Source organism: Artemia franciscana, chromosome 2 (assembly GCF_032884065.1).
Source record: "Artemia franciscana chromosome 2, ASM3288406v1, whole genome shotgun sequence".
NCBI classification, from domain to species: Eukaryota; Metazoa; Arthropoda; class Branchiopoda; order Anostraca; family Artemiidae; genus Artemia; species Artemia franciscana.
Window position 1 is genome coordinate 48,622,391 of NC_088864.1, and position 26,435 is coordinate 48,648,825.

The window sequence follows — 26,435 nt, forward strand, 5'->3', positions numbered from 1 at the left end:
ACGTAGAAAATTACAGGAATACTCGGAAAACTAACCGGATTTCGGAAGAAAAGGGGGCACAGGTCTGAAAATTCTTCCTCTTTCCTTACCTGGGTCACAAATTTGGGTAATAATCCTAATTCTGGGATCCATTATCTAGTTAATTCGATATAATATTTTGGATTTAAAAGGACGCAAAATATCACTAGCTTTCAGGCCCCCATGGTATTCATACATTCCAGATTGCATGTCATGAAAATTTGAATCTCCATGTCACGAAAATTAAAGGTAGTTGGCCTATAGGCCAACTATTATTAGCCAACTACTCCTTGAATTTTCCATGTATCGCTTTATTCTTTCATATTTTCCTTATTTTTTTGTAGCAAAATTCGAAGTGCTATCAATAAGTTTATGATATGCTTGAAATCATGGCCCTGCGATAATTACCAGATGTGCTGGTGATTAACCCTTGAGACAAGCAAGGATTCTCCAGCGCCGACAATGCGCCGTAAGTTAGGGAACCTCCAATTATTTCGTGGTTGCCCTTACCAAAGATGGTTTGTTACTTCAAAAGCGACTGGAGCGGTGTTTTGTGACACTACAACGCCTAAGCTCTGCAAACAGGGCTGCTAACCTCATTGAAGCTGGTCAGAGTTAACGACGGCAGCACTATGGTCAGTTCATTTACATAAAGAACCGCTCTGATTTTAATTATCCCACAAAGGCTGATGATCGTCTCGTCTGCACACAGGGGATGTGACAAGTTAGGCAAAAAAAAAAATGCTCTACGACAGTTTTTGTGCAACTCTAGGGAAACCCTATTAGTCTTATAGAAGCACCGAGACTAGGGTCGAAAAAGCACTTCATGAAAAAGTCTGCTCCAGGGAAAAGTCTCCCATTCCAGCTGAGGGTCGTGGCTGCGTTGTCTTTGAAGCCGTTATGTCGCGTCGTATTTTAGGCCTTACTTATCTTGGAAAGGAGAAACGAAAAAACAACAAAAAACAAAGAGGTATTTCTTTTTCTGTAAGTTGCGCCTGCTGGGAACGCGAAATGTAGCTAATTTATGCACATGTTTTGTGTCATAGTATCACGTGTATTTGTGCCAACTAGGCTCCTCAATGGTTTCCCAGAAATGAATTTCTTAGAACTCGGATATAACTCTTTTTACATAGTTTCTATGGTGTTTCCGGAGAGCGTCGATTTTGGCTAGACATCTACGTCTTTGCAAATTTGTACTACGAAGGAAAACAGAAAAAAAAAAGAATCGATTCAACTTCATCTTTAGAATTCTTGGAAAAAGGAACATGAACATTTGAAATATTGAACTGGTTCCAGGGAAAGTCAATTATTGCGTGTAAACAAAAAGTAGTATATGCGGGGTGTGAAAAAGAAGTGAAAAGTAAAATGCTCATCTAGTCACCATAAAGGACATGGTTGTAGTCAGGTCTACTGAACAAAAAGTGGAGTTGCCCAGAGAGGTTTTTTATACGATGGGTAAGAAACTGTAGAACACTCTCGTTTATAGTCCCTTTTGACGAGAATTTTCCCTTTTGTAGAACCTGTTGTACCTACTTTTTATTTTGAGAGAATGCTTATATTTTTGACCTTTTCAAAGTCATTTGATTATTAAAGCAAATCCAATTTCTAACAACGATTTCCACTAAGCTTCAAGCTTTTGGTTTTACTTTTTAATGTTTTTGAATTGTTGTAACTCCCTGTTAAAATATATACAAATATTTTTGCAAGTACCAGTTTTTTTGCTCTTTCCCCAATTTAATGTTTTTTCATACACTGTCTGTTCAAAGATATTTGATTATTGAAGCTAGTCTGATTTCTAACAACGATTACATAAAAAAAAACTAGTTTTTTTTAACTGAAAGTAAGGAGCGACATTAAAACTTAAAACGAACAGAAATTACTCCGTATATGAAATGGGTTGTCCCCTCCGCAATCCCTCGCTCTTTACGCTAAAGCTTTTAATTGTATTAAAAAGCAGAATTGTGGCAAAGAGTCAAACTTTAGCGTAAAGAGCGAGGGATTGCGGAGGGGACAACCCATTTCATATACGGAGTAATTTCTGTTCGTTTTAAGTTATAATGTCGCTCCTTACTTTCAGTTAAAAAAAACTAGATTTTTTTTTATGTAATTTCTGAACGTTTTTGAATTAATGCATGTTTGATTTTGGCTCTCCACACATAACTTATTAAAATGAAATTTGCATATTAATTCCTTTTTTGGCTAAATGGCTTTCTCTTAGTTTTGATCAGACGATTTTGAGAAATAAGGGATGGGAAAGGAGGCCTAGTTGCCATGCAATTTTTCGGTTACATAAAAAGGCAACTATAAATTTTTATTTTTAACGAATTTTTCTATTAGTAAAAAATATACGTAACTTAAGAATTATCTTACGTAACAAACTTTTGTATTCTTTAATTTTTATTATGTATATGAGAGGGTTTGTACCCTCGTTAATACCTCGTTCTTTACACTAAATCGCAAGTTTTGTCCCAATTCTTTAAGAATGACCCCTGAATCAGAAAGGCCGTAGAATGAATAGTTGAAATTACTAAAAATACTATAGCATAAAGAGCGAGGTATTTATCTCCTCCTAAATGCCTCGCTCTTTATGCTAAAGTATTTTTAGAACCCCTCACATGCGTAATAATCTCTGTTCGTTTTAAGTTTCAATGCTACTCTTTACTTTCAAATGAAAAAAAATTTTCCATGTTTACTTTTTCATTGTTTTTTTATAGTAATTTTAGAAAATCCTGCGCCCTTTTCATTGAATTTCTGTTCCCCCGTGACACATTTCTCCATGGAAATATCCTCCCACATAGCCCCCTCCCCTCAACCCCACCCCCAAAACCAAAAAAAATCCCCTGAAACCGACTGTACACTTCCCAATAACCATTATTATATGTAAACACTGGTCGAAGTTTGTAAGTTGCAGCCCCACCCCCAGGGATTTGGGGGAGTAAGTCATTCCCAAAGACATAGTTATTATGGTTTTTGACTATGCGGAACAAAATGGCTATCTCACAATTTTGATCTGTTGACTTTGGAGAAAAAATGAGCGTGGGAGGGGGCCTAGGTGCCCTCCAATTTTTTGGTCACTTAAAAAGGGCACTAGAACTTTTCATTTCCGTTAGAATGAGCCCTCTTGCGACATTCTAGGACCACTTGGTCGATACGATGACCCCTGGAAAAAAAAAAAAAAAAAAAAAAAAATAAATAAATAAATAAATAAATAAACACGCACCCATGATTTGTCTTCTGGCAAAAAATACAAAATTCCACATTTTTGTAGATAGGAGCTTGAAACTTCTACAGTAGGGTTCTCTGATACGCTGAATCTGATGGTGTCATTTTCGTTAAGATCCTACGACTTTTAGGGGGTGTTTCCCCCTATTTTCCTAAATAAAGCAAATTTTCTCAGGCTCGTAACTTTTGATGGGTAAGACTAAACTTGATGAAACTTATATATTTAAAATCAGCATTAAAATGCGATTCTTTTGATGTAGCTATTGATATCAAAATTCAATTTTTTAGAGTTTTGGTTACTATTGAGCCGGGTCGCTCCTTACTACAGTTCGTTACCACGAACTGTTTGATATGTGCTAAGCTTCAAATTTTTGGTTTTCTTTTTTAAGGTATTTGTATTGTTGTAATTCCTTATCAAAATAGAAAATCATTATTTGTATTAATTGCAAATTTTCGTTTTTATGGCCTTCCTACTGACATTATATAACTGACAAAAAGGTTTTGTTTTTTAAGCTTTTTGAATTGTTGTAATCCCTTGTTAAAATATATACAAATATTTTTGCGATTACCAGTTTTTTGCTCTTTCCGCCATTTAATGTCTTTTCATACTGGTATTTGATTATTGAAGCTAGTCCAATTTCTAACAACGATATGTACTAAGCTTCAAACTTTTGGTTTCCTTTTTTTAAGTTTTTGAATTGTTGTAATCCTTTGTCAAAACAGAAAATCATCATTTGTATTAACTGCAAATTTTCGTTTTTGGGGCCTTCCGACTGACATTAAAATAGAGAATCATCATCTGCAATAATCGCAAGTTTTTGGTTTTTGGGCCTTCCTTCTGACGTTATATAACTGGTTACGTTCAAACCTGCAAATTTAATCACGTAGCGAGTAGATTTTATCAGACAAAAAACAAACTAATTTTAAAATTTTCAGGTATTTTCTAGTTTAAATTAAAACATTAAAATTATTGCTCAGGCACCGTAAAAATTTTTACAGTTTACATAATAACTTTTGCGATCTTAAACTTAACTTTTAAAAAATTCCAACTTTTTTCAAAGGTTTTTGAATTGTTGTAATCCCTTGGTAAAAAATATATACAAATATTATTGCAATTACCAATTTTTTGCTCTTTAAGCAATTTAATGTCTTCAATATAAATATATATTCAATATAAAAATGACGTCATTCACATAACTTTTTTTTCCCAAATCTAAGGCTCTTAACGAATTTTATCAAACTTCTGACCTATCTAGATCATTTTTTTAGGCCAGAATATATCAGGATACCAATTTTCCCGAAAAAATATGGAGCCGTTCTCGAGAAAAAATACATGCATACATAATATGTATGCATGTATTGCTCTTTTATAAAGATAGTATATATACACATTTGTTGTTTAATCAGCAGCCTTGCCTCCAGAATGTCGACTTTACTCCCTACTCTTTCTTTAAAACTAAATGGCAAAGTTATAAAAACGGAGTTAATTCATAGATGAACTTGAATTTATTATCTTTATTGTAACTATTCGATAGGACTAGAGTCACTCATTAGTAGATTCTTGCTACCTCACAAGCTATTTGTCTGAGATTTATATATTCAAATTTTTCATGTGAAATATATTTCTATCCTTATCACTTAAAACTATGCAAAAAACAATATTGTGTTTGTATTGTCTAGCTTTATTTGTTTCTTGAAGTTTGATTAGATTATAATTAAATGCAACGTCGCAAAAAAAGAAACAAAATAAGTGGAGCACAAACGGGAAAACAAACGGAATCTGAGGGGCTACTCACTATCTCTTATAAATCTACATAGTACCTCTCCAGAATGCCTCATTGAAGAAAAGTCTGTTCTAATTCTACGTGCATACCTTTAGCCCAATTTTCGTGTCACTGTGTCTTTGGTGTAGGCATGGAACTTGAGTGTAGCCCTTTGATATACCATATTTTTTTTTTTAAACTTTAAGCTCACGGAAGCTTTTAAAATCCATACTTGCGAAAAGAATAGAATAAAATCCCGAAGATTAATAGAACAAACAAATGAAAATCTTTACAGTTATAACTTAGTTTTTTGGGGTTTGATGTAACCGTTGAGAAGCGTTATGCAGAAATTATCCAACTGACATTAACCTTGAAGTAAAAAAAAAGTTCGATAATTCAAAATGCGTTGTCATTCTGACAATGTTTGAATCTCAATTTATGTAAATATTATAAAGTATACACAGGCGTGTTTTCACAGTTTCTTTTTTTTTGGGGGGGGGGGGTTGTGGAAAACAGGTAGATACGAAAAAAAAAATCACGGAGGGGGCAATAATAAAAAGCAAGATTATATGTTAATTTGAATTTGGTGGCCAAAATTTCGAAAAATTTAGGATTTTTCGGGCCTGGGCCCCAAGCCCCAAACCTCTGTATTTGTCCCTAAGAAAAAGCACGGATTTCTTAAAAGAAATTACGACCGTAAAATTTTTCATTCTCCAATGTAAAAAAACAGTTCAGATCATGATACACGTTTTACAATTGTATTAGCTCTGACTTAATCGGCAGCCGGCGTTTACCCCTGGAAAATACCCCTCCCCCGTGGATAATACTCCCCCTCCCGAAAAATACCCTTCCCGCGGCTGGTTGGTCTCCAATCACTTTTGACTTATAAAAAAGGACTTGAACCCTCATTTTCTGATCGAATGAGCACCCTCCGAAGTTTCCGCGACCATGAGGTGGAGGTGGGGTTCAGGAAGGGACAGTCCCCTTCTTATGCGGAACAAATCTGCTCATTTTGGGGTTTAATGTTACTCTTTACTTTCATAATAACAGCGTAGACAAGAAATATTCCCTGAAATCAAGAGAGATTAAATATTAATTCCACATTTTATCTTTTAAAGTTGTTTGAACCCTCCTCCCCCGAAAAAAAACCCTAAACAAAAGTCCTGGATACGACCATGGAGATTATATATAATATATATATATATATATATATATATATATATATATATATATATATATATATATATATATATATATATATATATATATATATATTTCTTCCTCCGCACTCCTCTCGTCTCTCCCTTAGAAACAATTCTGTATTTATCTGAAGGCTCAATGAGAGTTGGGATGTTTCGGTATTAAAATACATCCTTTGAGATATCTTCCTCCCTCCCTAACTGCAAAACAATCATAGAACCCCGTTGTAGAGGTTTAAAGCCCTTTTATGCAAATGTTTGGAATTGTAAAACAACTGGGAATTTACCCAAGACAGTGAAATTTGTCTAGACCCTAAAAGTATTTTGGGGTTGACCTAAAAGTATGAGTTGGGTTTAATGCCATAACATCCCAACTCTTGAGCCTTCAGATAAATACAGAATTAGTTCTAAGAAAGAGACAAGGGGAGATTGGAGGTAGAAATTGATGTATAATCCCTAGGGCCATGCTCAGGACTTTTTTAGAGGGGTTGTCTTTTTTTTGGGGGGGGGGACTTAAAACGTATGAAAAGTGTGAAATTGATATTTAATCTATCTTTATTTCTGGGAATATTTCTAATCTACGCTATTATTATGAAAGTAAAGAGAAACATTAAGTCCCAAAATGAGCAGAACTTACTCCATATAGGAGAGGGACTGTCCCTTCCTCATCCCCACCTCCGCCTCACTGTGTAGAAACTTAGGAGGATACTCGTTCGATCAGAAATTGAGAGTTCTAGTCCTTTTTCTATAAGTCAAAAGTGATTGGAAACAAACCATCCGCGGAGGTTATTTTCAAGGGGGGATGCCTAGACCCGACTTACCCATGCCTGGATATTATTTGATATCCAACGCAACAAAACACAATTAGGAGCAAAAAAGTCCTGAAGTATCCTTCAGAAAATAAAAGATTAGTTTATAGGGCTCTCAATAGTCTTTTACCGGGAATGAAATCAGTAAATATTAGTTTACAATTTCAGTTCTCTCAAAACATCGAGTAAGATCAGTTTTCTGTAAAGCGCTGATTTTTCAGAATTCAAAAAATTTAGGGAAGCATTACGAGTCAGTTTATTTGAACCAATATTGCATATGTGTGTTGCAGAAACCGCTTTTTGTTCGTTTTAAGTTTCATCTTCGCTCTTTACTTCCATCTGAAACTTTTTTAAAATTAATTTCCGTCAAGACTACTAGAGTACTGAAATTCAATCATAAATTTAGTAATGTTATTACTTGAAAATGACTGAATGAGGGTGGGATTTAAAATCTAAAATTTGAAACGTATAAGAAGATTCTGAACTTATTTAAGAAATATTGAGCTGTCTAAGGCTCTCCCTTGCTTACGAAACAGATGGAACCCCCTCATCGACTTTGTGCATAATTAAGAATACACAACCTATTTTAACAACTACTAAAGTGAATAACAGTTTTGCAGCCGTCTGGGAAAAGAGGCAAAGGATCTCTAGAGAAGATTCAATTTTTTCGTACATATTGAGAGAAGAGCGACTAATTCTTTGACGTGGCACGTATGTGATCCTATACATTTTCCCTAAGAAGTGCGTCCTTCGTAACAATTGGTTTAAACTATAAGCTGTGCTTTGATTTTGAACATCCTCACTAAATATGCTGATTCGACGATATGCAAGATTGTCCTTCCATTATAAGCTGCGTAGTATTTGCTCGGATTTTCCGTGTTGCATGATGGTATATATTTATATTAATTAATGCATGATAAAAGTAAGAGCATTTGCCGCTGCGAAAAAAAACTATAAATCCTGAGAAGTCAGTTATGTGGAAAACCTGGGCCCGGAAATATTTCCCATGGTGGGAGCGGGACAGAGGTAACAGGTCTTTATCCCCTCAGTGAGTCTGTCTACCGATAAATGTTGAAACGCCAATTGTTGAAAACATACAGAAAACTTCAAGCCATTCTTATTTTGAATTTGCGATAAAAATAGCTCAGGCTGTATCAGATTGAATTAAGAAAAAAACAACTGTTTTCCAAATGAGAGTAAAGAACAACGTTGTAAGTTAAATAAACATATATATTCCTGTGTATGAAAAGTGCCGTCACCCCCAGTCTCCACTCTTTACGCTAAAATTTTACTCGAGTGGTCGTCCTTGCTCAGAAATTGTGTATGCCGGGTGGCGCGTACCAAGCGCGGCGGATCTGTGCCAAGCGTTTGGGGACTGCGCCAGTCATGGCGAAACTGTGCAGCACACGTGGCGTTCCGAGATTTACACCAGGTGATTAGAAGTCAGCACCCTCTTGATTTCACTTGTAATTAACTGAAGACTTTTCTGGGTGCCACAACTATCTGATCGTTGAATGCAACTTTGATGCACTTTTCGTTTGTTTTTAGACTTTAGTTTTTTTTTCTATGATTCTGTTTTCTTTTTTTCATTTATTTTATTTGTCTTGGTACTTTATAGTTGATCTATTTTAACAAAATTCTCCTTTACTGAATTTAATTGCTCATTAAGTTAGTTTATTCATAAATCTAATCGAATTTTTCTTCTACTTTGCTGCTAGTCAACAAATAAACATTAATTTTCGAACTTGAATCTTTTCGATCAAGTACATGAACTGTTCTGTGCCGAACAGGGAACACTCAAGTAATCATTTTACGTTCTTTTACGTTCTTTTATGCAGTGTGGTGCTTTTGTAGGTTGCGTTTGCAGTGCCCAAGAGGGTGCAAGCATTGCAAGTAATTAATTTCTATTCCAACTTGCTCTATTTGTAAATACATGCAAAAGATCGGAAAATACATACCTGCCCTAGATATGTTATGGCTGAGGGTTTAATAATAAGGGTCGGAGGGTCTAATGTCAGCGATACAAAATAGGCTATGAATCGTGTATGCAAGGGGGAGGGGTATAAAAGAAACAATATACTTATGCAAAATAACTAAAATATAGATATTAAAACAAGTAGATAAATAATTTAATATGTAATTAATGAGAAAAAGATGCAATTAAAAGATAGAAATAAAATATAGTTGAAAACTAATATCGAATAAGTGAATGCCTATAGGGATTTTGGTAAATGTATGACAGTTCATGTTATTGACTAATCCATAAAGTGAACATACCACTCGATGCCTTTTTTTATGCTCCTTACTAATATAATAATCGCTTCTATTGCAAATTCAAATTTAAGCACTTTTTGAGCTCTTAAAAATGACGAATTTTCAATTAAAGTATGAGTAATCGGTCGTTTTCCAACAAAATAATACTACATTTTCTCAGCGCCGTTTTCTTGGTCGTTTTCAACAAAATAATGCTACATTTTCTCAGTGCCAAAATTATTTATAATAAGGTTAGTTTAGGTTAGGTTGGGTTCGATTATGTCAAAAAATGCTTAAATTTGAATTTGCAATAGAAGCGATTATTATACTCGTAAAGAGCATAAAAAAAGGCATCGGGTGGTATGGTCACTTTATTGGTAAATCAATAATATGAACTGTCATACATTTACCGGGATTTCATTTGAGGAGCCCTGGTGGGCATCGACTGAAGCTGCTTGCAGTTCGGGTCTTTGGGGGAGAATACGTCTCGAGTAATCGTCTTGCGTGCGCCCATATTCAAAACACTTACTTTATATCCCTCTGGTGTTTTTAAACTGTTGTCCCTAGGTATAGTTTTGTGGCATTGTCAGTGCTTGACATAAATAGATTAAACTTACCGGAACAATAAGGGGAGAATTTGAATATCCAATTTGGTTATATCCACCATTTAAACGATTTCCGTTCACTGATAAATTCATCTCGAAAACATCTGAACAACTACACAACCATTTCTAAAATGTAAACAAATCGTCACTATAATAGCAGTTTTTTAAAATAGCTCTTTATGCCCATCTAATCACAACCGTATCAGACACTTGTATGTTTCTTAATTTTTCCGGCTATGCCTATATGTTCGCAACGCAGATTGGATTTTGGCATTTGCTCTGAAGAGAGACTACTTTTGCATATCGTTTTTTTTTTTTTGTTTTGTTTGCGGCGAGTTCCGTGCGTGAGATTAGAAAAATGCGTTAATTTTCTGTCTAGATTTTCTCTATTACTTGTTTTTTTATTGTTAAGGTTGCCTACAGCTGGAATGTATTTTCTCTGCTAAAGAAAAACTGATAATATAAAAAGCTACGGTTGTAACGCAATGACAGTTTTCGACGAATTCGTGGTCTGTGTTTAAGAGCGTAGAGTTGTTTTTATTATTTTTTTTTTCTTTTAATGCGAAGGCGTATCGCCTAAAATTAAGGTAGTAGGCGTAGATTGATTAATTTGATTATACAACAGCCCTTAAAAAAAGAGTCCCAATTCCATAAGTTCCTGTTATTTGTTAGAAGATATATAGGATGGCTCATATGCACGTACGCTTCTTGGGGAGGGGCCTCAGGGTTGACCTCTCCCCCTTTGAAAAATATCGAAGTTTTTACAATTGATTCTTAGTTTAACCTATTTTTATATAATTCTTTTGCTTTCTGTGAATTTGCCCCCCCTCCTTCCGAAATAAATTTCTGGGTACTTGTCTGCATGGTCTTGTTACGCCTTTCTAACTGACGTTTTGCTTCTTTTTTTTGTGGAGTTTTATACATGCGGGTTTTCGTTTTTGCAATGCCTTTTAGCTGGTAAGATAGTGGGTTCCACAATATTAAGTGGTAACCTTTTTTCTTTCTCAGTTGTTTTAGAGAAGATTCTGAAATAGGTGTAGTTATGCAGAACCTATGCAATTCGATAAAAAAAAAACCATTTTACAATAAAACAATGGCATATCGTATCTTGAACAAATATGACTCTCGTTGTTAAGGTAGTAAGGGGGAATAAGTATTCTGTGAAACGAACTAAATATAGTTTTGTTTAAAGACCACAAAACCCGTATCTATTTGCAAATGACCTACGTATGCGTTACTAAAAAAAAAAAAAAAAAAAAAAAAAAAAAAAAAAAAAAAAAAAAAAAAAAAAAAAAAAAAAAAAAATGAAGATATGTTTATAAAATGCGGAATAAGATATATCTATTATTAAAGGTGCCCACAGCATAGCTTTTTTCTTAAGGAGTGCCGAAAATCTTGGAACAGTTTCCAGTCCAAAAAATTGAAGATCCTCATCTCCATGCATCCCAATTTTTTGGTAAACAGATTATCGAGAAACTTTACTAGAAATTTAAATTGTAATCCAATATTTTATTTCTTAAACCGAAAAAAATAAAAAAAAAAGTTTGTAAAAGTTATTACGATTATCACATAATAGAACCAACAAACAGTTCGTGGTAACACACCTCAAGCTGTTCGCGAGGTTTTGCAAATACACCATTTTGATAACCTGGCAACATAGTGTCTTTTGATTTACCTTGCTAATCAACTTGAATAGATTATAGAACCCCTGAGGATGTTAAATGTAAAACAGTTTTGTAGATTAGAGACAAAAATTATCTAACCTCTTCCCCCTCCCCAAGCACAAGATTTAAGGTACCTCCGGCCTTCTCCTAGTAGTACCTGAAAATGTAAACTTCATTTCATAAAACATTACGTGGTTTCAGAGACAAATACTGTCTAACTCCTTCCCCCCTCCCCCGACAGAACCCATCCTTCCCCTGCTGTACTTCAAAGTTTCAACTTTACACCCCCAAGCCGTTCCTAGGATATGGAAGACGTGGTATATCAATGACCTGGATGCATCCAGCGTCTTTTGATTTAACTCTGTCCTCTCACGAAGTCAAAATTGAAGGTCTACTTGCTCTCTCCCTCAACCCTTTCTAAAAGCTTGAACTTGATGCCCCGAGCTGTTCACAAGATATTGTGAACAGATATCGTCAACCTGGCACTACATAGAGTCTTTTGATTTTTCTTGCTGCTTAACTGTGCATAAATTCTAAGTCCCATAAGAGCTTTAGTGCAAAAGCGTTTCTGATGGATCAGAGATAAATATTTTTTAACTTTTTTCCCTTCCCAGCATAAGAAATGAAGTTCCCTTGCTCACCCTCCTCCTTTCTCTTCTTTCTTCTTTCCTTTCCCCAATAATACCTGGAGGTTTAAGCCTAATCCCCCAGAGACACTCCCTGATGTGGTAAATATATGCTATTTCGATGAACTAAATGCACATAGTGTCTTTTCATGCATCCTTCTTCCCTCCCTAAGTCAGAATGTGAGTCTCTATCAATGCTGCTTGAGAGTTCCAACTTTTTTTTCCAAGCAATTCCCTGAGACATTACAGATATTTTGAAGACTCCTATACACATAGCCTCTTTCGCTTTGCTAAGATACTCGAGTTATTTCCAGATTATGCCCATGTGAAACGGCCCATGTATTTAGGGCCATTGTTCTTGGGGCTGTGAGGTTGTATTGACCCCGGAGGTATGCTTCTTAGGCATTGTAACGCTCCTGGACAAAATGATTATCTCAAAATTTGGATCCAATATTATTGGACTTGCAAGGGGGGGGGGAGCAGAAAAGGGAGGGAGGCTGGTTGCCCTCAAATCACTTTCGACTCTTAGAAAAGACTTTGGAACTTTAACTTTCAATTGAGTGAGACCCTTCCTAGGTTTCTGTGGCCACCCTTCCATGAGAAGTGGCAGGAAGAAAAAGTTTCTGGGTCTTTGTCGGGCCTTTTTTTTAGGGGGAAATGATATTTTTCTTTTTCTTATGCATAAATGCCCCTTAGCCATGAGATTTAAGGATATAAATTGAAGCCGATGAGGAAAAAATATTCTTGGCTCTTTTATTTCGGGCCCCATTTCTTTGACTGCCGTGCCCTGGATTTTTTTGTATACTAGTGTCTCTGGATCCAAGGACTTACGGCTTCAAATTTTGAACTGATCAGGACAAATATTTATGGTCATTCACCCCCCCCCCCCCACTACCCCATCCACACATACTCACATAACAAAATGTTTGGTTGCATTACTCCAGAAAACGAAAATTCTGAAAGTTTCGAGTCAATCGTACAACTAACACGAATGAAGTCCCCCTTTACGTTATAAAATCTATGTTTAAACATTCGGTAATTTGTATTGTTTATGACTCCTGTCCCATGGACTGTGGTGGTCATATCATCCTCCAAGGCATATTTATTGAAATTTTTGACTATCTGGAGAAAAATGGCTTTTTAAAAATTTTGATAGGATGTTTTCCGGGATGAGAGGGTGGGGTTGGGTGGTCAGCAAACCACGACAGGGAAGAGGGCTTGATTACGGTCCAATCACTTTTGACTCTTGAAAGGGCACTAGAGGTCTCAATTTCCAATAGGATGTGTTTGAGTCCCTCCAAAGTCCCCCGGCATCATCCATGCGAAGTGGTCGGAAAACAAAATAAATTGAGGGCTTATGGCTCTTTACTGATGAGGCAGCGCTACTTAAAAAAGAACAAAAGCAAATAAGATATGCATTTTTCAAGGGCTACGATTGGAAATTAATTTAGAGAAAATTATATTATCCTTTTTTTAATTTATTTCATTAATTTTTGTACACAATTTGAGTATCTCAGGGATGATTAAATTTATTCAGGTTTGTCTGCTATGAGTAGTTGTGATTCCCCGAATCGTGTTTTCCTGAAGCTTAAAGTTCTTATTGTTAAAATTCTAATTCATGATGAGGTCGGAGGGGCACAAAGGCCTAGTCGTGCTGTGTTGTCCGTAAAGGCCACGTTAAATGCTTTTGGAATCCGGAGGATCCAGAATTAGTTTTTGATGAAATTTAAGGAGAGCCAGAAGGCTTCCTTACTCCGTACAGTAATTGGAATCATATAGCCCGAGATGGGGCTTAAATTTTGGACGAAAAGTGCTCCAAATCCATAGGATTCTCCTTGGACTGCGTATTTACACGTGTATGATTTGAATTAGCATTTTTTACTTAATTCTCCTCTCCTCGACTCAGACCTCAAGCTTAATTTTTTGGGCTCTCAAGTACTATTTTGTTGTTTTTTTTTTTGCTGTAAAAACAGTATACTTCTCCAACATTCTGTTTTACAAAAATGTATTGCAAGTTTTGCTTGAAAATAAACCGATTTCCATCGGACTTTTTTTTTTCTTGAACCCACTGGGTGTTATTTTCAGATATTCAGGATATTTCAATAATGTCGTTCGTAACACCCATTAAAAGGCGAGTTGATAATGTTTACTTGAAAGAGCACCAGTTTCGGGGGCCCAGCTGCTCCCTTGCTGTATATTTGTACATTTGGACGTCTCAGAGGCAAACAACTCCTTGTCCTCATGATTCTCTTGGATCATTTAGCTTAAATATAAACAAAATGACCAGTTATGATATATAATCAGAGTGAAAAAGAATACCTTTTTACAGTTTTTTTTTGTTTTTTTAACGCGTAATTTCTTCTTCACTTTTTATTGTGTTTATATATAGTATCTGTTTTGGTTTTATATTTAAGCTAACTGTTTAGTTTTTCCTTTGTTTCTCCTTTTCCCCCGCTAATCAGCTTCTGGATGTGAAGCTGAAATATTCGGGTGTTTATAATTACTTTTTCAAAATTAAGATTTTGTGTGTATTATTATTACTCTCTTATTAAAATAATATATTCGTTTCTTACGATATATAATCAGAGTGAAAAAGAATACCTTGTTACAGTTTTTTTTTTGTTTTTTTAACGCGTAATTTCTTCTTCACTTTTTATTGTGTTTATATATAGTATCTGTTTTGGTTTTATATTTAAGCTAACTGTTTAGTTTTTCCTTTGTTTCTCCTTTTCCCCCGCTAATCAGCTTCTGGATGTGAAGCTGAAATATTCGGGTGTTTATAATTACTTTTTCAAAATTAAGATTTTGTGTGTATTATTATTACTCTCTTATTAAAATAATATATTCGTTTCTTACGATATATAATCAGAGTGAAAAAGAATACCTTTTTACAGTTTTTTTTTTTTTTGTTTTTTTAACGCGTAATTTCTTCTTCACTTTTCATTGTGTTTATATATAGTATCTGTTTTGATTTTTATATTTAAGCTAACTCTTTAGTTTTTCCTTTCTTTTTCCTTTTCCCCCGCTAATAAGCTCCTGGATGTGAAGCTGAAATATTCGGGTGTTTATAATTACTTTTTCATAATTAAGATTTTATATGTATTGTTATTACTCTCTTATTAAAAAATATAGTCGTTTCTTAATATACTCTTGTTTTAATTGTTTGGACCTTATGTGCCATTTAGAATATGTTCTTATAGTTTGCGTGTTTTACCATCTTTCTCGAATTTACCTCCCAACGTCCTTGTCCGAAGAAGCGTGTTTTTCCACAACAATTTTTGCGCACAGACATGGATTTAAGGCATAAAGATACATCCTTGGAGACCCAGAATTTAGATCTGAAGGCTTGTCCGGAGAAATCATGTGCACCCATGAGAAATAGTCTGTAATCCCTTTGTAAAGGAACTATGTTTTCGTAATGCCAAGCTTGTATCTGACATTCGATTAGTCTAGCGAATTTTTTCAGACAAGTTATGACGCATATTAAACACTTTTAGCTACAAGGTATTTTTTGGCAATTTAATCATATCCACAATCCCTTGGGCCTAAATGCGGTTTTGCATTGAACCAAGCAAAAAGTTTGCTGTTTCTCATCGCCTGTCTAATAGCTATTTTGCGATGGTTGCAATTTATTGCAGGTTTCGATAGTTTGAAAATAGGATCCGCGGTTTTCAGATAATAATTGTCAGCCTTTCATAAAAAATGACTTTGCATCCTGTTTTGGAATTGCTGTAATTATTAGGCAGACGAGGGTGGTGATGGTGGATTTGGCGTGGTAAACCATGCAAAAAATATATTTAGGCTGTGGAACTGGTTTTATATAGGACTAACTATGGTTCGCCTAACGGGTTGCTGTGTATTTGAATTGAATTTGCTAAATTTAGGCATTGAAATGATATGTTTATGGAAAATACCAGCCTTTTTTACTAACGCGTTGGAATGTGATCTTCTACAGGCAGATTGTTCGAGGATGATTTCAGGGATTGTTTTTCCTTAATAAGATGATTTCAGAAAGCTATCCCCAGCTCTAATAGAACCAAATCCACTTCTATATCAAGTATAAAAAAGAACACAAAAAACAACAATAAAAGCCTTCAAAAATAAATAAAACGAAATGTGTCATAATATACAATGACCACTACAGACTGCGAGGTACATCAATATAGACTGCGATACTACTGGTGTACATGATTTCTGAGAGACGACAACCCCTCGCTAGACTGCTATGCCCAAAATTAATAAAATTAAATTTGACGCTGTGAATAGTAAAAGGGTGGTGAGAGTCACTTATTTTACGTATCAATTATGTAGGGGGGAAGTCTATCTGCATCGTCCTATGGATAATTTGAACGGGATGAAAATGGGAGTTCTTTTAAGGAGAACCCGGGGTAGGCGAGGTCTAATGGCAGTAAAATGATAAAAGAAAAGCGGATTCGTCTGGAGATCTGGAGACTGGAGAAAAGTAAATAAAAAATATTCTCCTTCACTCGAGGATAGCTAAATCGGCTCTGCGAAGAGGGGAGGTATCAGGGACTTTACCCCTATCCATCGTAATCCTTGAACGTCTTTTTGGGATTATCTCTATTCTGTCCAACACTTCTTTGGAGATGTCAGGATGCCAAATAGGGCAGGCGTACTCAAGGACTGAATATACAAACAAGAGGAAAATTCTCAAACAATGTTATTTAGAGCGTTTTAACTTTTTAAGGAGTTTAAGAAAGAAAATGTGGGATTTGCTTGTTGTAAAATGTAAATATAATAATATATAGTGTAATAATCCCGCTTTAAATCATTTGAGATGGTAACCACTAGAAATGGCATTGTTAAAGTGGATATTCCAGGGGTTTAGGGTAAGTGGAGGGAAATGACATAGACAAATTAGTTATACTTTCCAAGAAAAAAAAATTATACACAAAATGTAATGCACCGATCCCCACAAATGCTCAATGACCAGTAAAAGAGGGCGGAGATACATATATTATTTAAACTCTTACTCATAATCAATAAATAAAAAATAAAAAGAGACACCGAGAGAAGGAGGAGGAAGAGAGAGAAAGTGGAAAATATTTCAGCAATTTTTAGGGGATTTCAGCAGAGTCTTAAGAAAATTTATTATTATGATTAAATCCTTCGATGAATCGACTACCATACCGTTAGTAACTGCCTCATCTGATATCATTTACAGTATATCCATTGGACTGTTTTTTTAAATTTTTGTAAGATTAAATATTCATAATTATTTAAACATGCAATGAATACACTGTAGGCTACTTATCTCCAAAAGGCTCCTAGGCCTGTTAAAGAGGGATAAGATTCCTCTTAACGCGTCTAAAGGTGTCAAAGACAGTAAGATATCACCAACAAATTTACATCTACCCGAAACACCAACACAATAGTGATTTTTCATTACACGTAATAAAATTTGACTTTAAAAGGTAACCCGAGGCACAATATTGTAAATTTGGGAGCGGAACGGAGTGTATGTTTAGGTACTATTGAAAATTACTTGTGTTCTATTGGAAAGGAAAAACACAATTAGTCTAACTAAAAAAGGGGCCACATTGAAATCTATTAAAACTTTTTTTTTTATCAATTTACTACTGTAAGGTTAAGCCATGTATTAATTTTTTAAGTTCATTTTCGGACCGAGATGCATATATAAACAAGTATAAACATAAGCGACGTTAGACTTGTTCATGGGTAGACACGCGTGTGACAGAGGAAAATAATTGATATGTCTGTAATAATGCAAAAGGTAAAGATAACATTGGTTTAAGAATGGAAAGAAAAACAAAGAATGAATTTATAAGGATAATTAAGGTAAAAATAAGTTTTATTTGCACAATGCCATAACGTGATGGCATTTGATTAGGGAATTTGGCGCTTCGCATTGATATTTCAGTTCCATAGTTCTGTCAATCTTTTCTCAAACGGAATTTATGTTGTCCGTATGAAAGCAGATTAGCAGCTAAATTAAATTAGTCAGTTCCTTTTTTCACATATGTTTACTGATATTGGTTTGATTCTTGTTGTTTGTAGTACTGAGGAGCTCATTAAGGAGATAATCAAACACTAGTTTTTAAATATGTTGTCTCTGTTCAAAAAAGTAGATAATCAAATATTTAAACTACTAAAACTAAGATAATTACTTGCTAGTTTATTTTCCTTGATAGGGATTTCTGTTTATTTCACGATTCTTAAGTTTCACTTCGTAATATGCACGTGTGTGCCAAAAATATAGTATAAATTGTTCTCCTCACAACCACACAACACACATAAATTGTAATCCTCACAACCTGCTTCCTGGTTCAGGTCTGCACTCAAGCCTGAGGCTCAGCACTTAAGCCTGAGTTCTGAGGCAGCTCGTCAAACAACCTTTTAACTGTTTTAGGCAAGGGGAATTTGTTCGTCACGGTGCCCTTTCCTTTTTGGCGTTGTCAAGACGAATTTTTCGTGGATAGCTTCATTTTCATCTTTTGGGGGCTCCACGTTTTCTATGAGTTGCATCAAACTGGTGAGATGAGGCAGTAGCGTTTGTCTTGCCATTAAGGAAAAGCCTCCTTTTCCCCGGTCTAGCAAGGCCATCACTGATTTCATGAGCTCTATCCAGTCCTGAAGAATGGCGTACCCGGTTTGGTCTTTCAGGGAAACTTCTGAATTCAAATTACGAGTTGCGGCGAAGGAACAGCTAGAAAGCGTTGGCAAATATCTTCTTTGCTTAGAGGAATCAGTTATCTTGGAAGAACGGAACACGTTTTCTTCTTCGTTAATAGTTTCTAAGGCACGGAAGAAAGTGAATTTAACTTGATTTAGCTTATGGCTTTTCAGATTTACGTCCATAGTATCACTTGATGTTGCTTTGAAACCTTCTTTTAAGGTCTTAGACTCCTTCCTCACAACACGGTCACTTGCAGAAAACAGCCACTGACATTCGATAGTCTCCGGATTGGCGGGTAGGAAAAGAGATGGCATAGAATTGAATTTAACTTTCCAACGTCTTCCGTGAAGAAACTCTTCCTCACAAAAAGGTCCGATGGGGCAAAATGGCGGTTGGATACAACAGCATGCTTCCTTATATAAGTAATTTAAGTAGTAAAGTTGGGTTTTCTCAAAATATCCTCCCGGTCACATGCTGTTAGCCATTCTGTTGCCCTGGAAAATCAAACGAAAAATTTAGCAGCTGAAATCTTTGAATTACAGCGCTAAAATTGTGTTATTCCTTGTAGTTCTCCTTTAGAAAAAGTTTTAGAAATTGGGCCGTAAAAGGTCTAAAATTGTACAGACTCTGCAGTAAGAAATTCTATTTAATTCATTTGCTGGTAAACAAACTGGATGAATATTCTAGAACAGGACTTTCTAGCGTAAAGCCCCGTAAAATTTTGGATCTGTCACTAAGATCTGTATCTGTCTTTAAATTTGTCTCTCATGGATCTTTGCTAGAAAACCGAAAACTATTAATTTTTAATATGACATATCTGATAGGTGAGAAGGTGTGTTCAGTTTTCGCAAATTTCCTTCTCGTTTTGAAAAGAAAGCATACTGTTCCACGAAATACTTTTGGACGGATAGAAAACCCTACTCTTAGAAAAATAGAAGTGGCAACACTATATTTATTAATTACTAATAAAAAAAATACACCAATTGCACAGCTTTCTCCGGAGGTCATGATGATCTTTCAAAGCGTTATAAACAAAACTGTATTCTTTTTGTGCATTTTCTGAGAAACCAAAAGGATTCCAATCCTTGACTGAGAATTGCGTAAGTCCTTTGAACGCCAAATAACGTTGCTAGCTCTAAAGCCGGATAAGACAAAGATATTCAAAAGCAGAAAGGGGCATTAGCTTAGGCTTTGAGTGAAGCTAATTATGCCAAGACAGCTAAAACTAGAACTGAATGCAAAGAATTGAAAAAGACTCAACCTCCTCCCTTCCCCCTAAAAAGAAAATCCTAAAAATGTGTATGATAATTAAACTAAAGCAAATTATGTAAGCAAGGCCATTGATGGATCCAGTGAGGGGCCATACCCCCCGCTCCTGGCTCCAGATATGCCCTGGACAAAAAGAAAGTTTGATTAGCGACTGACAATATGCTTGGTAACTAGAATGATTATATAACTTTAAATACTCTTAACACAATTATGAATTATTCATGTTTTATACCAATCTTAAAAGTAACCCGAACTGGAAAGATAATGAAAAGAATCATGAGGGTTAACTCAATGACTCATAAAGAGTGCTTTCTGAAGAGAAGTTTGACATAATTTGCAACTTTGTTGCAGAATATTCACAACAATAATAACGACAAGCATTACTGTATATTTTTCTTATAATACAAATACAATTCTTTTGATGTCCTTCAATTTCCTGAAAACTCACTAAGAATTTCACGAAAAACAGTTCTTAACAGACGTTTGGTATTTTATTGGATTGGCATATTCCACCAGTTACTAGAAGAAAAACAGAAGTTTTTCATCAAATTTCGAAGGACATTTTTATGGGCCCAAAAAGGGTATAAAGGAGGAAAAATTCAAGAGAATTTTTTCCTTTCCAAGAAGAAAAAGGTTTTGACGCTTCATGGCGCAATATTACTATCTAAAGCCACAAATTATTGTGAAACCTAATAGATAATCTGTGCTACAACTATTATATTACCCCTTTGTGGTGTAATATTTTTTGGTAAATCCCAAATAGTCCCGACACTTCGTGGATTTCTCTCCCACTATTTATGAAATTCCGGCTATTCTTTTGTTACTCTGTTGATTACAAGTTAGCACTAGAAATTTGTGTATTTGCTAAAATTTAATCCAAACCCTCCTTTTAGAAATCCTGGATATGCCAGTCAGTTAAGTCATACGTGTGAGATGGGACAGTAGCGAATCACTTCGCCGGCTCATCATATGTCTTTCTGCTTTCGCAATTATGAATAATACAAATTCGCCCCATTATTCAGTGACTGACAAATATACACTGGATCGTTGATGGGAGATTAAATGGGAGGAGTTTTTTATACGTGCCGAGACGGTAGTAGACGAATATTATTGATTATGACCCTACTGGTTAAATTTACCTACAGTGCCGTAAGGTGAACAGGACAGTGAGTTTGTGGATGTAGAACGCGCGTTTTTGAACTGCCTAATGTTTAACATTTGGACAGTTTCCACTAGCTTCTGTTTACAATACGTTAACCGTCGGAAGTTTTCCGTTGATATTCTCTAGGCGGCATTTTGGATTCAGTAGAGTTTTTTGTAAGCAACTAGGTGCCACAAAGTCTCTTGGTCTAAGCATAAAACTCCAAAAATCCGGCAGCTTTTTCTGTTCTAATCTTTCCAAGTTGCAAAATCGGAATTTCGCCCAGATTTGAAACTTTTCTCTCTTTTGCTGGCTTGTAAGGTTCTCCAAACTTTTCTTTATTATAAGGATTTTGTCCAAAACCCTTATTAAGAAATATTACCATTACCCAATACCACAGAAGAAAAAAGTTGCAGATCAGAATCTATCAAAATTTGGGTGCGACGACCCGTTGAAATCGAACCAAAAATTAGAATTTAGACTTAGGATAAATGTTATAAGGAAAGGGTGAATATGGCATTTTCAGTAGGATTCCACTTTTTCCGATTGCGTAGACTCCGTAACTGCGTTCTTTTGTCCGTAGGCAGACATCAAATATGGACAAATCCGTAGAAGTGGAAACATTGCATATTATGATTATCTATTATCTTTAATTTTAACCACTCAGTCAAAACCTTTCATATAATTTGGGAAAGACAGGAACACGTGTAATGGGCTGGCCATCATCAAAATCTTGTTTATTGCCTTTCCTTTTCACATGAGTAATAAAGCGAAATTTCCAACAATTTACGAACTTACGATTAGAGGTCATTTCATTCAAAATTAAGGACAAAGTCTTCGAAAAAATATTAACAAAGGTTTTATCTAGTTCTATCAGAATGTCTAGCGGACAAGTGCTGCAATTTTTTGTGTTCTTAATTTTTGTCTCCACGTCTAAGGGCGAAATAATCAGGAAGTTGAGAGACGTTAAATAGCTTGAAGTGTCTAGATAGAGGGGAGGGAGGCTCTTTAAAAAGAAGGGAAAGGATTTGTTTTGAATATTAGATTTATTTAAGGGATATCCATGGAAACAAAGGAAATGAAAATTTTTTTCAAGTAAAGAGCCACATTAAAGGTTAGAACGAACAAGCATTGTTCACTGCATAAATCAACCCCCGCAGCCTCCTCGGCCTCTCCCTCTTTTTCTGAAATTTTGATAGTGCTTTAATAATGTTTCTTATTCAAATTCAACGTCCAACTTTAACAGGAAAAATAGGGTGAGGAGGGGAAATTCCCCGCGTGTACGGATTAATTTCTATTCATTGCAAATTCTCGTGTCACTCTTTACTTTCGTTTGAAAAAAAACTTACATTTTAAAGTTAATTTCTGTGCATTTTCAGTAGCATACCCAAGGTTACAATAAATACAAGGAGGGCAACTCTTCAAATCAAAATGCAACTTTTGCACGTCATTTCTTCAAGAAAAAAAAGCTCATATGGGATATTTGATTTTCGAAAAAAAAATGTCCAAAATAAACTATTGTCTCCACAACAAAAGAGAAGCTTTCGCCTTTTCAGCACTCATATCACACGCTTCATACTATATATATATATATATATATATATATATATATATATATATATATATATATATATATATATATATATACTGGTAATTACAAAAAATAATGCTAAATATTTTAACAAGGGATTACAACAATTAAAAAACCTTAAAAAAAGACACAGTATGAAAAGATCTATCACTATGAAAAACTCCTCTTGAGGCAGACGCAAAAAACGAAAATTTAAAAGTGTTATAAATAATAATTCGTTGGAAGAAAAAGAAGTTTTTGTCCCACCACCTATATGAAAAACTCATCTAGAGGTAGACCCAAAAAACGAAAATTTACAAGTGTTATAAATAATAATTCGTTGAACGAAAAAAGAAGTTTTTGTCCCACCACCTAAACGATTACCAAATCTACGACTTGGGCCATCATGTAGGACTGGACAAATAAGGGCAGCTAAAGCAAAGGGCATTGGTGTTAAATTCACAATGGATTAGAATCAACAACCTGGACCACCCGAAAAACGAAAATTTACAAATCTTATAAATGATAATTCGTTGGAAGAAAAATAAGTTTTTGTCCCACCACCTAAACAATTACCAAATCTACAACTTCCTCGAAACAGTTTTATTTTCAAATTAGAATAGAAAATATATTCTTTTCAGTGTCTATCATAGCATGGTTGCCGAAAACACTATTTTATATATATATATATATATATATATATATATATATATATATATATATATATATATATATATATATATATATATATATATATATATATATATATATATATATATATATATAGAAAATACTGGTAATTACAAAAAATAAATGTATATATTTTAACAAGGGATTACAACAATTAAAAAACCTTAAAGAAAGACACAGTATGTAAAGATCTATCACTATGAAAACTCATCTAGAGGTAGACCCAAAAAACCCCGGACCGTCATGTAAGATTAGACCAATAAGGGCGGCTAAAGCAAACGACATTGGCAAATCGTCTGAATTAATGGAAATCCAAAATGAAGAAGAAAGAAAAATGGGGTTAGAAGATAAGCGACAGCGACAATTATAATGTGTTAAAATTGTAAATGCTAGCGATGAGAATACAAATGATGATTATTTAGAACCACCTGTTCTATCAAACGTGACAAGACCAAGAGAACAGCCTGGACAAATCAAATTCGCAATGGATGAAAATCAACAACCTGGACTATCGAATGAAACAAGACACAAAAAACTAAAATTTTCAAGCGTTATAAGTGACAATTCGTTGGAAGAAAAAGAAGTTTTTTCCCTCCACCTGAAAAATTAACAAATCTACAAACCGGACCATCAGGTGAAACTAGACCAATAAGAAGAAGAAAATGAAGAAGACAGAGAAATAGGACTAGAAGATAAGTGACAGCGAGAAATGATAGAAAATGACAATTATGATGATTGTGTTTGGGATTTTGACATGGATAATGTCATCAATGCTTACCGTACCTTTGTTTAAAAAACGAAGTTTCGGCAATATGTATTTATAATGACAAAAGACAAGCCGGGGCAAAAGTCGACTTTCAACACTTTATAAAAGCTCCAAGCAATGAAATAACTATAAAGACATTAGAGTTTATAAAGACGTTAGCCAACTACCTGATACTGCATCTGCCTCTGTTAAAAAACAAAGGCTCGGCGTTATTTTTTTCATTGTGACAAGAGACAAGTCAAGGCTAAAGTTAAAGGTTCGATAACAAAAAAAAAAACTAATTTTACAAAGGCGCTAATTCTTATTTAAGGTAATTAGAATGTTTAAGGGATTGATTGATGGAAAAGTAGCACAGATAAATATGATTAGAAAACTAGTGAAAGTGAGAATCACAGCAGCTAGAGAAAAAGGCATGGAACAAGCGACAGCGAGAATCACATTGAGTTGTAAACGAAATTTTTGTACGGTGATCTGTGGTTGGAGACTGGAAAAGACGTATTCGTTATCTATAATGTCTTAAGAAACTAAATGAGATGATGTACAAATCTGAACTGCTAAAGCCAAAGGCGTGGAAAAAACTTGCTGAGGTAAAGATGAACAAAAATTGACAACAAAGTCTACGGATGGAAAACAAGGAACATAAAAGACTGGCCACAAAAACCATCTAAATAGGTCAGTACTTTAAGAAAGAATTTGTATTTTTCACAGGGTGACTGTATCGAACCTGTGGTGATGGAATGACATCAAGAAAAGGCTGAAATTGTCTGTGGTTAAAATAAAAGTGACAATGAAAATCTTTATTTAGAAGCCTGCCGCGTGCGGAGTGCCCGCGGGCGGGCACTATATATACATATATATATATATATATATATATATATATATATATATATATATATATATATATATATATATATATATATATATATATATATATATATATATATATATATATATATATATATATATATATATATATATATATATATATATATATATATATACTTTAGTGTAAAGAGCTGGGTGTTGAGGAGGGGACAGCCCCTTTCATATACGAAGTAATTTCTGTTCGTTTTATGTTTTAATGTCGCTCCTTACTTTCAGTTAAAAAACTTGTCTTTTTATTTAATTTCAAATAGAACAGTTAATTTCCACTGCTTGCCACTGCGGATTCTGAGCAATATCAATATTAATGCTCGAGACGGGACCCACTCAATATTCGCTCGTGACCCATTGGTGGGTTGGGAACCACTGCTCTAGTAGTCTCTGGTATGCTGAATTTGATAGTATAATTTTAATCAGCCTCACTTCCTCTTTTGGTGGTGTTTTGCTCCTTTTTCAGAAATGAATGAAAGTTTCCCAGGCTCATCACTTTCAGTGGGTAGCTTTAAGGCTGACAAATTCTACATATACAAAATCAAACAGTTCATTGTAACGAACTGTAAGTAAGAAGCGATTCGGCCAAATAGTAACCGAAACTGGAAACCAGAATTTTCATAAGAATATATTTTCAAATATAGAAATTCAGAATTTCTTGCTGATTTTTGACATATAAATTTATTAAGTTTAATGTTAATCATCAAAAGCTAAAGTAGGGGTTTCAAGCTCCCATCTGCAATGATGTTGAATTTTTTATTTTTGCCGACATTGATAAGATTAGATTTATTAGATAGAAGACGTTGATTGGATTAGATATAATTATCAGAGGTAGCTTTTAACTCTAATCTGAGTTTGGCTATATTGCAGTTTATTAAGCAGCGTTCACATGCGTGTGCAATTAAATCTCATTTTTTAGACACGTTTCCGTCCATCTATCAGCACCAAGGTAGTTGTTCAGGTATAAAATTCAGTTGGGTTCTTGGCTGCAACAAGTTCTAGGATCTAGAACTCTGTGATTTTGAATTCTACCAATCAGGAAGCCTCTTTTGCACATGTTTTGTCATCTGCACCTAAGAGTGGCGTTCACGTGTATAAGGCCGTTTAGAAGGTATCTCTTTTAGTTTGGCAGCACTGTAATTTATATTTTGTATCAAGTTCAGTTTTTTTTTTAGCAGTTTTTTTTTTTACCAAGATCCAGGCAGTTGAATATCGCAGCTGTTTCAAGCCTAGCGTCTTTCTTATTTCCAAAGAATCTTCATGTAAAATTCGGTACTTGGCAACAATCAGTTGCACCTAGTTCTAGGGT

The 26,435-nt window shown here is 34.8% G+C and overlaps 2 protein-coding genes across 7 annotated transcripts in view; one reads left to right on the forward strand and one right to left on the reverse strand.

Annotated features, from left to right (window-relative positions):
* Positions 1–10,316, reverse strand: part of LOC136043037 (protein bric-a-brac 2-like) — a 150,836-nt gene extending 140,520 nt beyond the window's left edge. The window contains exon 1 of the mRNA XM_065727943.1: positions 9,882–10,316. Coding sequence (XP_065584015.1) covers positions 9,882–9,962 — 81 coding nt within the window. The 5' untranslated portion in view covers positions 9,963–10,316. The remainder of the gene's footprint in view (positions 1–9,881) is intronic.
* Positions 1–26,435, forward strand: part of LOC136043009 (probable endonuclease 4) — an 87,798-nt gene that overhangs the window by 51,699 nt on the left and 9,664 nt on the right. The gene's annotated exons all lie outside the window — the stretch shown is intronic.